This window comes from Natator depressus, chromosome 4 (genome assembly GCF_965152275.1).
Source record: "Natator depressus isolate rNatDep1 chromosome 4, rNatDep2.hap1, whole genome shotgun sequence".
NCBI classification, from domain to species: Eukaryota; Metazoa; Chordata; order Testudines; family Cheloniidae; genus Natator; species Natator depressus.
Genome location: NC_134237.1, coordinates 107,225,728 through 107,242,643, shown reverse-complemented (window position 1 = coordinate 107,242,643; position 16,916 = coordinate 107,225,728). Strand labels below are relative to the sequence as shown.

The 16,916-nt window shown below is 43.6% G+C and overlaps 1 protein-coding gene across 1 annotated transcript in view; it reads right to left on the bottom strand.

Annotated features, from left to right (window-relative positions):
• ADGRA3 (adhesion G protein-coupled receptor A3) overlaps window positions 1-16,916 on the bottom strand; it is a 130,208-nt gene that overhangs the window by 44,722 nt on the left and 68,570 nt on the right. The window contains exon 9 of the mRNA XM_074951601.1: window positions 4,505-4,706. Coding sequence (XP_074807702.1) covers window positions 4,505-4,706 — 202 coding nt within the window. The remainder of the gene's footprint in view (window positions 1-4,504; window positions 4,707-16,916) is intronic.

The following is a 16,916-nucleotide window of genomic DNA, read 5'->3' as shown; positions in this document are numbered from 1 at the left end:
CAACCAACTGATTTCTGTGGGTGGTGTTGGGAAAGGCCAAACCTGAGTTCCTGCAATGCCACTCAGATTTGGTTTGGCTGTCCCTCCATCATGATGGCAGGGGGTAAGGGAGGAATGATGACGGGGCCAAATTTGAGCGGTTTTGCAACCTGGCATTTTGGGTGGCCAAAATCAGGAGGAGCTGCCCTACCATGGGGTGGGAGTGGAGTGAAGATGCTGGTGAGTGGCCAGGATGTTGGGAGGCACTCGGGGCTGTGGTGAGTGGGATATATGTCAGGTCTCCTGGGATGTGTCTGGGGAATCTCAGTGTAAGTGGGAGCTGGTGGAGGATTGCTGGGATACATGTGGGATGAGAGGCATTTGTTTCTGAATAGTGAATGTCTGGAGAGAGGGTGCTTTGCTAAGTGGCCCCTCTTAATGCTGTGCAGGGTGGACAGCAGTTGCAGAAGAATTAGACTGGGGTCACAGTGATGCACAGGTGTGCCCCATTCTCCCCTCTGTCATGGTGGGGGCAGCCGGGCCAAATTTGAGTGAAGGTGTGGGGGAGGCCCAATTTCCATAGTGCACAGGGCCCCAGAACTATTTAATCTAGCACTGAAAATTTTTGGGAGATCCAAATGTTTTCTGTGCAAAAAATTACTAAAGTTTTGCTGACCTACCTAAAATTTTGTTACACAGAAAAAGATGATAATTTTCAGATTACTTCTTCTAAAGGAATAATTAAATCACAGAGCTCAATATTAAGGTAACATTTTTGAACATTCCTTACAATTTTGACAGAGCAGAGAAATAATTATACATTTAAATATGGAAAAATCAGACCAGTAATCCTGCTTCTCTTAAAATATTCCTGACTGGATTTTCACCTTGGGTTTCAGTTTTCTAACATGAGACTCACAGAACTCTCCCTAACTATGAAAAAAATATTGCCCCCCAAAGAGCAGTAGGATGGAATATAAGTGAAACTCCCTAATCACAGACATGTTCCACCCACTTAATTTAGTTGCTGTCCTGGGAACTTCTAGTCAATTCCTTCTTGACCTATGTCTGCCAAAAAAATAAAAGGGTCAACTTGTTAGGTCCATTATTTTATTATTTGTTTCTATAATGGTAGCTCCCTAAAGACCCATCTACCAGAACTGGTGCCCCAGTATTCTAGGCATTGTAAAAACATAGTCTGAGACAGTCTAAACCCTTACAGCTTACAATCTAAACAGGTAACACAAAGAGTGAGAGAAAGGAGCATTATCATCCCATGTTACAGATGGGGAATGAAGGCATACAGCTATTAAGTCATTTTTTCCAAAGTTATACACCAAAAGTCTGAGGTAGAACAAGGACTTGAACCCAGATGTTCTGAATTCCAGGTGGTGTTTTGGTGCTAGTTTTCTAATACCATGTCGTATTGGCAACACCACTGAATTATGGTTACTGATTCTGCACGTGTATCACATAGTAATATTTGTAGAAGATTACGGTTAAGGCTCTCTCTCTTTGCTGTTTGCTTTTAATGGTTAATGGAAATTTATTCAGAATTTTCAGGAAAGTGTTTCATTTATAAACACCCACATAAGAGACCCATGTCTGACTGCAACTCCCAGGTCAATTCAGTAATTTATTTGGATGAGGTTTCAATTATGAGTGATTCTGGGTTTGAGAAACATGCAAAGAAATGAACCTTGTAGGTTTATTTACTTGTTAAAAGTAAATGCACATTTAGACTAGAGAGGATCCAGTGCTATGTGCGTGTAATTCTTTCATCCAGCATTAATTTGCAAGTTGTTTCAAAATTAAAGTTTCCTTCTATATTTTTAGGAAGGCTTTTTCTTCTTTTCTTTTTCACTTTTTGTTCATTTTCTTTAATGGAATATTTCTGGGACAAAGAATAAACAGGATTAAGTGAAATAAGATTTAAGGCTGACCACATCCTGGATCATTTTCATATTACTTAACGTTCAATTTCCAGTGGACTACTGAAACTTAAGTCTATACTTATGTCAGATTTCCAGCTTTTCCATCTGTAAATGTTCATAATTCACGAAAAGAAGTATTAGTCCATTTCAATATTCTATGCAGTGATGTTTTGAAATTCTTTTCAAGTATTAGGCATAATCTGTTACAACATTCTTACAAAACATTGGTGAGTGAGAGTGGGCATAAAGAGAACCATATTAGGCCCTGATTAGAGGTTGCAAATTCCTGATTGCTGTAGCTACTCACCACTGTTTTTCAAACCCAGAGCCCCAGTTTTTGGGTGAATGATTGTCATTTAACTAATGTGAGTGACACTTCACAAACATTTATGGTTCATCATGCAGAGCACCTACAATTACATTTACAATGGTGTTAGTTAACTCAAAGTAATTGTCAAATCAACTCAAATAGCAAAGAACAAAGCACTACAATCTAGACAGGGCCTGAAAGGGTCTCAAAACACAAAAACTTTAGGGTAAAAAAATGTATGGTATATTTTTAAGTATGATTAATATCTCTATTTTTAAAGTGTGTATCTGCATTTGTAAATAAATATTAATGATTTACAGAATCAATAAACTGTGTCTATAACAAAGTGATGTTCCAAGAGTCTGTGTGATTAAATTGGAGACAAGAACAGCTCAGAATTCAGTAAGTCTGACCCAGTGCTACACTAGACAGCTAGAGTAACCTTTTACATTTTGGGGAGGGTGTTTGAGGTTGAGACGGGGTGGACTAGGCCCAGAGGCCTCAGGTTCCTTCAACACCCATCCCAGGAAAGGATCAGTAGAGAGGTCCTCCAAGTGGGCTAGAGTGGCTGCAGGGGAGGCAGCCAATGAGAGAGGCTGCAGGGAGCAGCCAATTAGGACTCAGCAGGCCCCTATAAAAGGAGGTGCAGGGCCAGCATAAGTTCAGTCTGCTGGTAGGGACTGGGGGAGCAAGAGATGCTCCTTGGCTGGCTGCAGGGGCTGAAAGGGATGGACAGATCAGTTGCTGGCAGGGACTGGGGGAGCAAGAGATGCTCCTTGGCTGGCTGCAGGGGCTGAAAGGGATGGACAGATCAGTTGCTGGCAGGGACTGGGGGAGCCCAAGAATAGTTCCTGGCTGGCTGTCGGGACTAGTTATTGGCGGGGAGCGAGGAAGGAGCTTCTGGCTTGTTGCTGGGACTCAACTAAAATGGGCTATGGGAAGTGGGCCAGGGAAATGTAAAGTAGCCATTAGTAAAAGGACATAGTGCAAGGCTGCTATACTTAAAGGGTCCCTGGGTTGGGATGCGGCGCAGTGCATGGGACCAGTTCCACCCCACCAGCCACTGGGAGGAAGTGGCTATGCCCCTAAGGAAGAGAATTAGAACTTTGGCACCCCAGAGAAGGGGGCTGCACTGAGACTGACTCAGTGGGGAGCTGTGGTCAGCGAACTGCGGGCTCAGCAAGAAGGCTGGGGTCACTGAGGACTCTAGGAGAGGTAATGAATCCCTAGGTAAGATGCCCTCAGGCTGCTGCTCAAGTCTCGAGTAGGAGCCTTGCAACCTACCCAGACCAAGCCAGGGTACCATGACAGGCACTGTTGGACTAGTTAAAAACTGAACCCAGGGAGGGCTGCAGAGGAGGACACACCAACCAAGGGTACCAGGATAGGCCCTTTCGAACTGGGTAAAGACTGAGCCCAGGGAGGGCTGCAGGACATTGGGGACATTTTGGATTATGTACCCTGGAAGAAGTTTGTTTAATTTGGCATATGGACTGTCCATAACTCAAGACGGAGGACTGAGTCACCGAAGACCCGCCTGAGGAGTGCAGCGGCCGACGGGGCAACTAGTGGAGGAATTTGAGGAAAAAACTGCAGCATGCACACACTTGATGACCGGGGCGCCCGTGAGAGGTGAGTGCACCCCATTACAGAGGTTGTCAGAATTCTCCAATTCACTAAAATATCCGATGGCCTCTGAAAGGAAAGCTAAACCAAATTCTTGTGTAATCCCGCAGGTTCCAGTGTTAGGTTCTGAGCTGTGAAATGCTAATAAAGAGACATGATCAGATAACAAATGGTGTATACATTGATCCAGTGAACACTAGATACTTTGTAACGAAGGCTAAGACTTTGTCATGCATATTTTTAATAAGTCATGGACAGGTCACGGGCAATAAAGAGAAAATTCACGGAAGCTCATGACCTATCCATGACTTTTACTAAAAATACACATGACAAAATGGGGAGCTGCAGGCTCCCCACGCCACCCGGGGTGGCAGGCTCTGAGTTGGAGGGTCCCCCAACCACCGCTGCGGCTGGGACTGCAGGGCGGCCCCGCTGCGGCTGGGCACTCAGGCTCCTGCAGTTCCCAGACACCAAGGGTGGTGGGGCCCTACAACTCCCAGGCGCCGGAGGCTCAAGTCACGGATTCTGTGACTTCCGTGACAGTCGTAGCTCTACTGCAGTGGAGAGGCAAATTTTCGAAATCTTATTTTCATTGAAGATCTTGATTTAAGTTATTTTAAAATAGTTTCACAAAAGATAGAGAAGTACAAATTACCTGATTAAACATATACAGGACTCGAGTAACATCATTTGCATATTGGCACCGCGAATAGTCCTCTTCTGCCCAGAATCCTCCTCTGTCACATCTGCGCCAAGCTCTTCTCTCATCCTGAGAGTTGCCAGGATATATCCCACTGCCAGCAGAGTAACGAGTACACAGTAGGTATGCAGTAATGCCTGCCAATGTTCTAGGCCACCTACAGAGTTGAACCCAAAAGATTAAACAAATTTACATGACAAGTGTAAAAAATTGAGTAAATAAAAAGAATTAAACACTATGGCACCAAATAAAAGACACTTCAGAACAAAATATCTGCCAACTATTTAAAAGGCCACATTGGCAAGCCTTCAGTATTTTCAGGCAATTTGTATCTGGATTTATTAACAAAAATGAGTTCTAATGTCAGTATTCTATTGTTTCTATTCTTTCATCAGTCTGCACACTGGAGAGAAAGAAACGTTGTATAAAAACTCATTAGAAAAGATTGCAATTTTGTTCCAAATGGGAATGTACTCAATTTTTGTGGCAAGATTTCCAGATTAAGTGTTCTATAATTGGATGTTACATTCACTATGAGATGCTCTGCAGCTTTTCTACTTGCTCTGCTCACATGTGTCAGTGTAACTTTCAGATTTACTCCATCTGTCTGCTGATTCTCAGCTGCAGATATCAACAGAAGACAGTTCAAAGTGAGCAGAAAGCAACTGGACCAGCATCATATCTACAACACAATTTTGATATTCTCTTATCACACCAATTTCTGCTGTCATAGTGAATAGAAATTAATTTTCATGTGAGGACAACCTCTCATCTACATTGACAAGGAAAAGGAAGAAAAAAGGTTTCCTTGGAAGGAAACTGATGTTCTACACCCATATTTGGTTTGACCATGCACCCCCCAAACAAAATTCTGTATCTCTAACCTTTACTTTCTTTTTTAAAGCATAAAACCAATCAGATAATACAGAAAAAATGAAATGGCAACATTTTATTGAGCTGATTATTCACTCAGCATGTCAAAAAAGGAGTCCAAATGATGTATTAAAACACACAGTTAAGCTGTCAGGCTAATTAACATATTTCCATCAATACTAACAATGGAAAATTTAAAAACCATGAAAAATATCTGGCATGTCAAATACTTCAAGGCCATTAACCCAACTCATAAACTTAATTAAAACGTGGTCCCCTTCTTGAGAATGAGCAATTTAAGTTTCTCTTGCCACCTACACTTTTCTACCTACTAAGGCCTGGTCTACACTATGAGTTTGTCGGATTTAGCAGCATTAAATCCGAATTAACCCTGCACCCATCCACACAACGAAGCCATTTTTTTTGACATAAAGGGCTCTTAAAACCGATCCCAAAGAGGGGATTAGCACTGAAATTGACATCGCCGTTTCGAATTAGGGTTAGCGTGGATGCAATTTGAAGGTATTGGCCTCCGGGAGCTATCCCACAGTGCACCATTGTGACCGCTCTGAACAGCACTCTGAACTCAGATGCACTGGCCAGGTGTACAGGAAAAGCCCCGGGAACTTTTGAATCTCATTTCCTGTTTGGCCAGGCGAACTCATCAGCACAGGTGATCATGCAGATCTCGTCAGCACAGGTGACCATGCAGTCCCAGAATCGAAAAAGAGCTCCAGCATGGACCGAACGGGAGGTACTGGATCTGATAGCACAGATTCCTCTCCCCATACAGCGATCAGAACCACGTTCCAAAAGACGAAATGCCAAAACATTTCAAAAAAATCTCAGAGGCCATGAGGGACAGAGGCTACATCAGGGACGCAACACAGTGCCGTGTGAAACTTAAGGAGCTCAGACAAGCGTACCAGAAAACCAAAGAATGAAACGGACGCTCTGGGACAGAGCCCCAGACATGGCGCTTCTACGCTGAGCTGCATGCAATTCTAGGGGGGGCCACCACCACTACCCCACCCCTGTCCGTGGACTCAGAGGATGGGATACTCTCCGCCATGGCTGAAGATTTTGCACATTGGGAAGTTGAGGACGACGACGAGCTTAGGGAGAGCACACAGCACACCGTTTTCCCCAACAGTCAGGATCTTTTTATCACCCTTACTGAAATACCCTCCCAACCCAATGAAGCCGGAGAAGGGACCTCTGGTGAGTGTACCCTTTTAAATATAATACATGTTATAAAAGCAAGCGTTTTTTAATGATTAAGTAGCCTTGAGGACTTGGAATGCATTCGTGGCCAGTACTGCTACTGGAAAAGTCTGTTAATGTGTCTGGGGATGGAGCGGAAATCTTCCAGGGACATCTCCATGAAGCTCTCCTGGAGGTACTCTAAAAGCCTTTACAGAAGGTTTCTGGGGAGAGCAGCCTTATTCCGTCCTCCATGGTAGGACACTTTACCACGCCATGCTAGTAGCAAGTAATCTGGTATCATTGCATGACAAAGACTGGCAGCAGATGGTCCCGGTGTTTGTTGGCATTCAAACAACATCTGTTCTTTATCTCTCCGTGTTATCCTTAGGAGAGTGATATTGTTCATGGTAACCTGGTTGAAATAGGGGAATTTCATTAAGGGGACATTCAGAGGTGCCCGTTCCTACTGGGCTGTTTGCCTGTGGCTGAAAAGAAATCCTCCCCACAGTTAGCCACGCGGTGGGGGAGGGAGGGCCACTGGCACTGAGCTGTTTGCGTTTGGCTAGCAGGGATCTTCCCTGATACCAGCCACGCGGTGGGGGGAGAGGAAAAGTGATCATCCCAGAGAATTGGATGGGGGGAGGGGGTTAGTTTGGTTTCTGCTGCTGCACGTTAACAGGAAAACTGCAGCAGTAAATGGGCTCAACAGGCTTTGCTTGGTATGGGAAAGGAGGGGGCTGCTGTTATGAAGGTTGCAGAAGCTGAAAGACTATGGCTTACCATGGCCCCCTGCAAGCCGAATTCTGTTGCCCGGCCCTGCGTGTGTGATCTCTAACACCAAAGCCGCAGGCACTCAATATAAGATGCAAAATGCGACCTTGTACCAAAATCTCATGTGCTATGTAACGTGAATAGTGTTGTTCACCGTGAAAGAGTACAGCCACTGTTCTGTAAAATGTATCTTTTTAAATACTTCATTCCCTTTTTTTCCTCCAGCAGCTGCAAATGTTTCAAGCCTCCCTCCTCCATCCCAGAGGCTATCTAGATAAGGCGGCGAAAAAAACACACGTGCAATTACATGTTCTCTGACCTCATGCAGTCGTCCAGCACTGACAGAGCTGTGTGGAGGGACACAATAGCAGAGTACAGGATGGTGGCCGATGAACGTGAGGAGAGGTGGCGGCAGGAAGATCAGAGGAGGCATGAGGAAATGCTGGGGATATTGTGGGATCAAACGGACATGCTCCGGCATCTGGTGGAGGTTCATGAACGGCAGCAGGATCAGACTGCCGCTGCAGCCCCTGCTTAACCGCCCTCCCTCCTCCCCAAGTTCCAAAGTCTCCCCACCCAGACGCCCAAGAATACGGGGTGGGAGACTCCGGGCACCCAACCACTCCACCCCAGTGGACAGCCCAAGCAACAGAAGGCTGTCATTCAACAAGTTTTCAAGTGGCCTTTTGCTTCCCTCCTACCCTCCTCCCGCACCCCACCTGGGCTACCTTGTGAGTTATCTCCCTATTTTTATAATCAATTAATAAAGAATACATGTTTGTTAAATGATAGTGACTTTATTTCCTTTGCAAGCAAGCTGTGATTGAAGGTGAGAGGGTGGGTGGCTTACAGGGAATTAGAGTCAACCAAGGGGGCGGGTTTTCATCAAGGAGAAACAAAACAGAAGTGTCACACAGTACCCTGGCCAGTCATGAAACTGGTTTTCAAAGCTTCGCTGATGCGCACCGCTTCCTGCTGTGCTCTCTTCAGACGCCCTAGTGTCTGGCTGTGCGTATTCAGTGGCCAGGCAATTTGCATCAACCTCCCACCCCGCCATAAACATCTCCTCCTTACTCTCACAAAGATTGTGGAGCACACAACAAGCAGCAATAAAAATGGGAATGTTGGTTTCGCTGAGGTCTGACATCACAAACCTTTCCCGGCCATCTCATGTTGATGTTGGTGAAACGTCCCTTGTGATCCACCAGTGCTTGCAGAACCATTGAAAAGTACCCCTTGCGGTTTATGTACTGGCTGTCCTGGTGCTCTGGTCCCAAGATAGGGATATGCATTCCGTCTATAGCCCCACCACAGCTAGGGAATCCCATTGCAGCAAAGCCATCTAGTATGACCTGCACATTTCCCAGAGTCACTACCTTTGATAGCAGCAGCTCAGGGATTGTGCTAGCTACTTGCATCACAGCAACCCCCACAGTAGATTTGCCCACTCCAAATTGATTCCCGACTGACCGGTAGCTGTCTGGTGTTGCAAGCTTCCACAGGGCTATTGTCACTCGCTTGTGAACTGTGAGGGCTGCTCTCATCTTGGTATTCTTGCACTTCAGGGCAGGGGAAAGCAAGTCACAAAGTTCCATGAAAGTGCCCTTACGCATACGAAAGTTTTGGAGCCACTGGGAATTCATCCCAGACCTGCAACACTATGCAGTCCCACCAGTCTGTGCTTGTTTCCCGGGCCCAGAATCAGCGTTCCATGGCATGAGCCTGCCCCATTAACACCATGATCTCCAAATTGCGGGGGAAAGCGGTTTTAGAGAAAAGTGTGTTCAGGGCCTCATCACCGCACTGCCGTCGCCTCCTTGCCTGGTTTTTCAGGTGCTGGTTCTGCATACACTGCACGATAATGCGCGAGGTGTTTACAATGGTCATAACTGCTGGGCTGAGCTGAACGGGCTCCATGCTTGCTGTGCTATGGCATCTGCTCCTGCTCGGGCAATCCAGGGAAAAGGGGGCGAAACGATTGTTTGCCGTTGCTCTGGCGGAGGGAGGGGTGACTGACAACATGGCTTACGGGGTTGGCTTACAGGGAATTAAAATCAACAAAAGGGGTAGCTTTGCAAGAAACAAAATGCCCCCCTCAAGGATAGAACTCAAAACTGGGTTTAGCAGGCTGTTGATTTCACGGAGGGAGGGAGGAGAAAATGAATACAAAACAAATCTGGTCTATTTCTTGTTTTGATCCACTTCCTCTATCTTTATACATCTTGCTGGCAGCAGACTGTGCAGTACGACCGCTAGCCATTGTCATCACCTGAGTGCTCGGCAGAAGACGGTGCAGTATGACTGCTGGCCCTCGTCTTCTGCTGGCTGCAGATTAAAAGACAGTGCACTGCCGGTAGGCCTGAATCGCCACGAGACGAAACTTAAAAGGCAAATGACCTGGCTGAGTCACTCCCATGTTTGCCCAGGCGCCCTTGACCTCATCAAGGTCGGTTAAAAGAGCACCCTGGACTACATTGATGACGGCTACCAATCATACTGCACTGTCTGCTGCCAAAAGGCAATAAACTGTTGCTGTGTAGCAATGCAGTACTGCGTCTGCCAGCACCCAGGAGACATACAGTGACGGTGAGCTGAGCGGGCTCCATGCTTGCCGTGGTATGGCGTCTGCACAGGTAAGAAAAAAGGTGCAAAACGATTGTCTGCCCTTGCTTTCACAGAGGGAGGGAGGGAAGGCGGGCCTGATAATATGTACCCAGAACCACCCGTGACAATGTTTTAGCCCCATTAGGCACTGGGATTTCTGCCCAGAATTCAAATGAGTGGCGGAGACTGCAGGAACTCCGGAAGTCAACCGTTGCCTCGGTACTGTGGACACACTCCACCGACTACATACACTTAGAGCATTTGTGTGGACACACACACAATCGACTGTATAAAAACGCTTTCTACAAAACCAACTTCTATAAATTCGACCTAATTTCGTAGTGTAGACAAGGCCTAAGCAATTAGGAATTAGCAGATTGATAAACAGGGAACATTTTGGTTTTCAAACAGTTTGAAACCCAGCCATTTTCCCCTAAAGCAGGTAAAAAAAATTTAGACCTGAACTTAATAGTTCAGTAAATGATTACATATTTAATTACAACTATGTCTAGTTTAAAATCATCTCCAAATGTGTCTAAATTTCAAAGGTACATTTCTGTGTCTGAAGAAGGGATAGAATGAACACACTAGAGGGGGTTCCACAAAAAGAAGAGGAGGTGGAATTTGAGGATCATTACAGCTGTAGTTTTCATTTTCACTGGTAACACAGAGTAACATTAGCTTCTGTTGCACATTGAAGGTCTTCTGTATCATCAAATTCCTACTTCTCTTCAAAGGTCACCTTCCAGGCTCTTCAGTGGTGGGTAAGATGATTTAAGAGCTGAAAAGAAAGTGTCTACCCTCACACATTTTGAAGAAGATATAGCAGGTTTAGGTGGAAACCTCTGACTGGAGCAATCCATAAATGGATGGGGATTTGATAGTTGGTATCTCAGGGCCACATTGGCTATAGTATCATAAAAGAATCCCAAAGCGAGTAAGTCCTCCAAAGGGGAAGACTGTATCAGTTGTCAGAGTACATCAAAATAGGAGAGGGAGCTCTTCAATTTCAGTGGCAGTCAGAGGTCTCAACATTATGTGGTAATGAAGTGTTGTGTCATTTTATGGTGACATGATGCAGTGTGGGAAAGAGAACAAGACGATATTTGTATATTGGGGTCATTGCTACAGTAGCCGAGAGCCAATAGGGAGAAGAAAATAAATTTATCTTAAAGAAATTCATGCCCCTAACAGCAGGCCTGTAACCAGCCACACAAATGTGTGCATCCATCAATATTTACGCAGTGTGTGGAGCTGTTTAGAGTTGTTTATCATTCCCACCTCCATTTCTATAAATGCCACCATTTAGACTTAATCAGGATGGAAAACATGTATTGATGTCAAAACAAATCACTTTAATGGTTCTCCAAGCGCAGGGTGAACTTCCCAACGGGGCAAGGAGGAACATTCAAGGGGGCGGGGAGGAAGCACCACACTTCCAGTCCCGCTCTGCCCCCCACCTAGCTCCGTCTCCAACCCCACTTTAGCCTCATTCCTTCTTTGTCTCCAGCCCAGCTCCACTCTCTCTCCAGCCCCAGCCCCAGCCCAGCTCTGCCTTCATTCCCTCTCCACCCACAGACCAGCTCTACCTCTAGCCCCAGCTCTGACCCCATCCCCAGGTTCCGTCCCCAGCTCTGCCTTCAGCCCAAGCTCTGCTGCTAAGGAAGCCTTAGCTATGCAGTAATGGAGTGGGGATGGGGGTATGGACAGATTCTGCTACTGGTTAGACTGCAAAAAGTTGGAGCAACACTGCTTTAAAGAGATTGAGTAATGGGTAAATGATCTTTCCCAGCACAGTTTTAAAATCCTGATGTACTTGCCCACATTCGGGAAAATGTTATGACATTCCAAAAAAGATATTTTATGCAAGAAGTGCATATTATTTCTCCTTTCCTTCTGTAGACGAGTGGAAGCCAACAAGGAGACAAACATCTTTCTTTAGACAGGGCAGATTCCCATCTGGGACATCTGTACTTCTTCCATCAGGTGGACCTAATGGGCAAGGAGGCTAGGAACTCCAGGAGTTCCTTAGCCAAGCACTAAGATCCTCCTTATGCTCTCTATTTCAGAATCTACTGTCTAGTAAATCTGTATCAAACTAGGTAAGGAGAAGGGGGAACTCCTCTAAAACCTTTTAGCAGAGCAAACCTTTACTTGGAGTGTAACCCCAGAATTTGACAGTATTGCAGTCCAGCCATTTGTGTGCGTCCAGCCATTGCTATCTGAAAATCAAATACCACATAACTAGGAATAATCTTAGGTCCTGAAAGGCAAGGTTAAACAGCTGCATGTTTTCAGTTCTGCTAAACAGAATGGGAGGATGGGACATAGTTAACGGACCATAAGAATGGAAGGAATGTTTGGATAGTCAACCTTGGTTAAGTGCCCCTAACATATACGTTTTATTGTTATGAATAGAAATGCTAGAATGATAAGAGATAATGAGTAGAGTGCTGAAATTAGGAGAATTGGTGACCCACCAGAGGTTACTATGGTGACCCATTAGAAGTCACTATGAGTTGTGTGTTCTGTTAGCTATAAAAGATTAGGCAAAAGGATACGCTTTGGAGCTGTCTGAGGAAGCTTTTCTTTGGGCAAGGATCTGGCACCTAAACTCCCCAGCAGCTGAACGGAAGGAGGGCTCACGGAAGGGTGGTTGCTGATTCCTCGAAGCCATCTCAGACTTTGGGTAAATATAAATGTCTGGAATGCTCTGAACCTACTGTGAAAGCATATATGTATGTGTGTGCTTGAGACTTAATAAAAAAGTAGTTTTAAATAAAAGCACTGGTTTGTACTTCCATTTATCAGATGGAAGAGCTGTGTCCCCATTAATTTATTCCTGACATCGCCTTGAGAGAAACAGTTAAATTACCACTGCTTTGGGTTCTGAGAACCTTGGGTAACAGAAAAGTGGTCCAGTTGTGTGTGTGTGAACTGGAAGCCTCACAAGAGGGAGAATAGGATCTCCCAGCCGTCTTAGATCTACACTTGCAGTTTGAGTTATATGAGAGCCAACAGACTGAGCTTGATTCTCTCGCTGATGAAACCAAGGCAGAACATGCAGGACCTCTGATCTGAACCTCTTTTGTGGAAAATGTGCTACTAGTCATGGAGGACTCGCCTGCAGCAAAGCCAGCAAGGCCATTAAGTGGAAATGAAGGTTTTAGTGCACCTTTAATTTTCTAGTGACCCTGAAGGCGTATCTTTCTCTACTTATCCAATAGCTAATAAGCATATTTGAACAACCACACTGTTTGTTTTTAAAAAGATTCCAAAAAAATCATTTATTGCTAAAAAGAGATGACCGTGTAAAGGTTGAAATTATGATTTTAAAAAAAATGAACTGTCACGAAACAGAATTTAAAATAGGAAAAGCAGATTCTGTTTTATGAGCTTGTGTCTTCTTTCCCCCAAAATGAAATTAAAATATTTACAAATGTAAACTACAATCCTCACACAGAACCCAATGTAAACAACTCAAAATTTGTTTAATAATAATAAATTCTGATTTAATGATCTAACATTTAGGTACTTTTTAAAAAAGTTATATTTAGGTTACCATCTTATAAATCCAGTGGGTCAGTCATTCTTCAGATTTATCATCTTTGGCAGGTAATAATTTTCAAACCAAGTTATCTTTTATATTCAAGATATATGAATGCTGTCAGCTTAAAACTATTTTAAACATAAACAGCTGAAGGATTTATTGAAACAAAAAAGCTAGTATATATTTTGATATACATATGATTTACATTTAATAGTCATGAGTAATAACTTAATTCAAGGTTTCAGAGTAGCAGCTGTGTTAGTCTGTATCCGCAAAAAAACTTCAAAAACAGACTCCAACGAGAGACTGCTGAATTGGAATTAATTTGAAAACTGGATACAATTAACTTAGGTTTGAATAAAGACTGGGAGTGGATGGGTCATTACACAAAGTAAAACTATTTCCCCATGTTTATTCCCCCCCCACACTCTGCTCTTTAGATGTTCTTGTAAACTGCTGGAAATGGACTACCTTGATTATCAGTACAAAAGGTTTCCCCTGCTCTCCTGCTCGTAATAGCTCACCTTACCTGATCACTCTCGTTACAGTGTGTACGGTAACACCCATTGTTTCATGTTCTCTATGTATATAACTCTCCCCACCGTATTTTCCACCGAATGCATCCGATGAAGTGAGCTGCAGCTCACGAAAGTTTATGCTCAAATAAATTTGTTAGTCTCTAAGGTGCCACAAGTACTCCTTAATTTAATTCAAGGTTATTTGAATAAGACATATTAAACAACACCTACTCATGTAAAAGTTGTATTTATGAAAACAATGTTGAACTGGTCTTTATAAATTCACACATCAACCAAACTACCACTAAATGAACCAAATATAAATATTTCTCTACCCTATCCCGCATATGCTACTTTTTTGACTGGGCAAGAGCTGCATTTCAGATCTACTACTTCAGTGTTGAAACAAATTCTAAGCAGAAACAACCAGCCACTTCCAACAGTACCCTATCCATCTAAACTAAAAACTATAAAAGTAAATTCACCTAGGAACATTTACAGCCATCTGCTCACAATAATTTCCTCTTTGAGTCAAAGCCTGATTTCCATATAGTCTCAAAGGTAAAAAATTCCTCTTTATTATTACTGTTTCAGTACTACAAATGGAAGTCTGCTATAGTAAGCCCAGCTATAGTGAACCCCCTGATAGAAAGAGAATTTTCTGAAACCTTATTTCCTTCCAGTGAATTCCAGAGGGGCAAAATCCTATTACAGTGAACAATCACTGAGCAGCACAGGTTAATTTAATGGAGTACACTTTAAAATAAGCCTTTACCATCTGTTTCTACCTCTAATGGCAAATCAGAAAAGAAAAATTCACAATTGTATCATAAAAAAAACATAAGTGATTTAAATGACTGTGTATGTTTTTTAATGAACACAGCTTGCATCTGTTCAATTTTCTTCACCTTTCAGACTCAAGACAGGAAGTAAACTCCTATTCCCCAATACAATACATTTCCTCTAACAAATAGCAATCACTCTAAGAGGAAGATTTTTATTGTGTTCCTTTATTTTCACATTACACCATTATAATTGAATTAATCAGTAATTCCAGTAGGGAGCTTGACCATACAAAGTATCCTTTAGACCAATACTTATGTCTCAAACCGAATTTTAGCTCAGTGAAAGTACTTTTAGACATTAAAAAAATGCATTAGAAGTTTTGGTTTGAGAAATACAAATAAATCCCTTTCCCCTAGTCAAAACATAAGCTAGTTTAAAAAAAAAAATCTTAAAATTGTCTGGTATGTAGTCTTTTATATGTATCTCTACTTTCTAATTTTTTTTAATTGACAAATACAACAAAAGAGTTTCCTATATGCTTGCATGACTGTAGCTATTTTGGGAGTCAGTGTAAACCCTTAACTAGCAAACATTAACAATGAAATAAACAGGCTTATTGACTGAGTCTTGCAGGACTTCAGCACAGAACAGGGAGGCAAAGTAAGATTGAGTGACTCAACTGAAGGGAGTAGTGTGGAAGAAGAGGGGCCAAGGAATATTAAAGTAAAGTAACAGTCCCCTCCCCCAAATATAAAAGTTAAAAAAGCTCCCAGATCTTAAATTTCATTATGTATTTCATCAAGAAGGATGAAGACAAGGGAAAGAGGATGTCAGGCGAAAGTGAGCTAATGGCAGAGCAACATGCAACAAAAAGGGTGTGATGCACCCAAACAATCCTGCAAAAAATGTGAGAAAGGGGAAGTTACTTACTTGTAACTTTGAGATGTGTGGTCCCTATCTGTATTCCAAAGAGGGTTATGAGCATGCACCTGGAGCTTTTCAAAGTAGTAGCGTCCCTCAGTCTGTGCATGCGCTCTTGCATTGCCTCATGGTTTCACCCCAGGCGATAAAGGGTGGGGCAGATTGACATCATCTTCAGTTCCTTCTCCACCACAGATCTACCAGCAGAGGGGAAGGAAAGTGGGATTGGAATACAGATAGGGACCACACATCTTGAAGAACCCCCAGTTACAGGTAAGTAACCTCCCCTTTTCCTTTGAGTGATGGTCCCTCTTGTATTACACCAAGTGTGATTAACAAGCAGTATCCTAGTGGAGTGCAGCAGTAGTTGATGCTCACGCTCTCGTGGAATGGGACCATCTCAATAACTGATAGAGCGTAATGCACCCTAAAACCCGCTTTGAGATTCTCTGTGTGGAGATGGCCTGCCCTTTAATTCTCTCTGTTATGGCAAGAAATATTCTAGGAGACTTCCAGAAAGGCTTTGTCCTTTGTAGGTAAAAGCCCAGAGTCCTACGGACATCAAGGGTATGAAGCCACCATTCCTCATTTGAGGCATGTAGTTTGGGAAAGAAGGTTGGCAAATGTATGGGTTGGTTGAGGTGGAAGTGGGAAACCACTTTTGGCAGAAGTTTGGGATGCAAGCGCAGCGAAACTTTGTCCTTATGAAACATGGTGAAAAGGGGGTTTGCTATCATGGCTCCTAGTTTGCCAATCCTTCTTGCAGAGGTGAAAGCAACCAGGAAAGCAACCTTCATGGGAAAAAAAGAGAGGGGGGGCAGGAGGCCAGGGGTTCAAAGGGAGAGTTCATTAATGATGTAAGCACTAGGATGAGGTCCCACTGAGAAATGATAGGCTGAATGGGTGGGTATTTACGTACAAGGCCCTTCCAGAATCGGGTAGTCAAAAGGTGGGTAAAAACTGAATGTCCCTCCACCAGAGGATGGAAAATGCTAAAAGCCACTGCATGAACCCTGATGGAGCTGACAGCGAGTCCCAAGGCCTTCAGATACAGGAAATAGTTTAAGAGCATCAGGATGCCAACAGCTTTGAGGGCAAGACTGTTCCGTGAAATGCACCCATTTAGCTTGGTAGGATC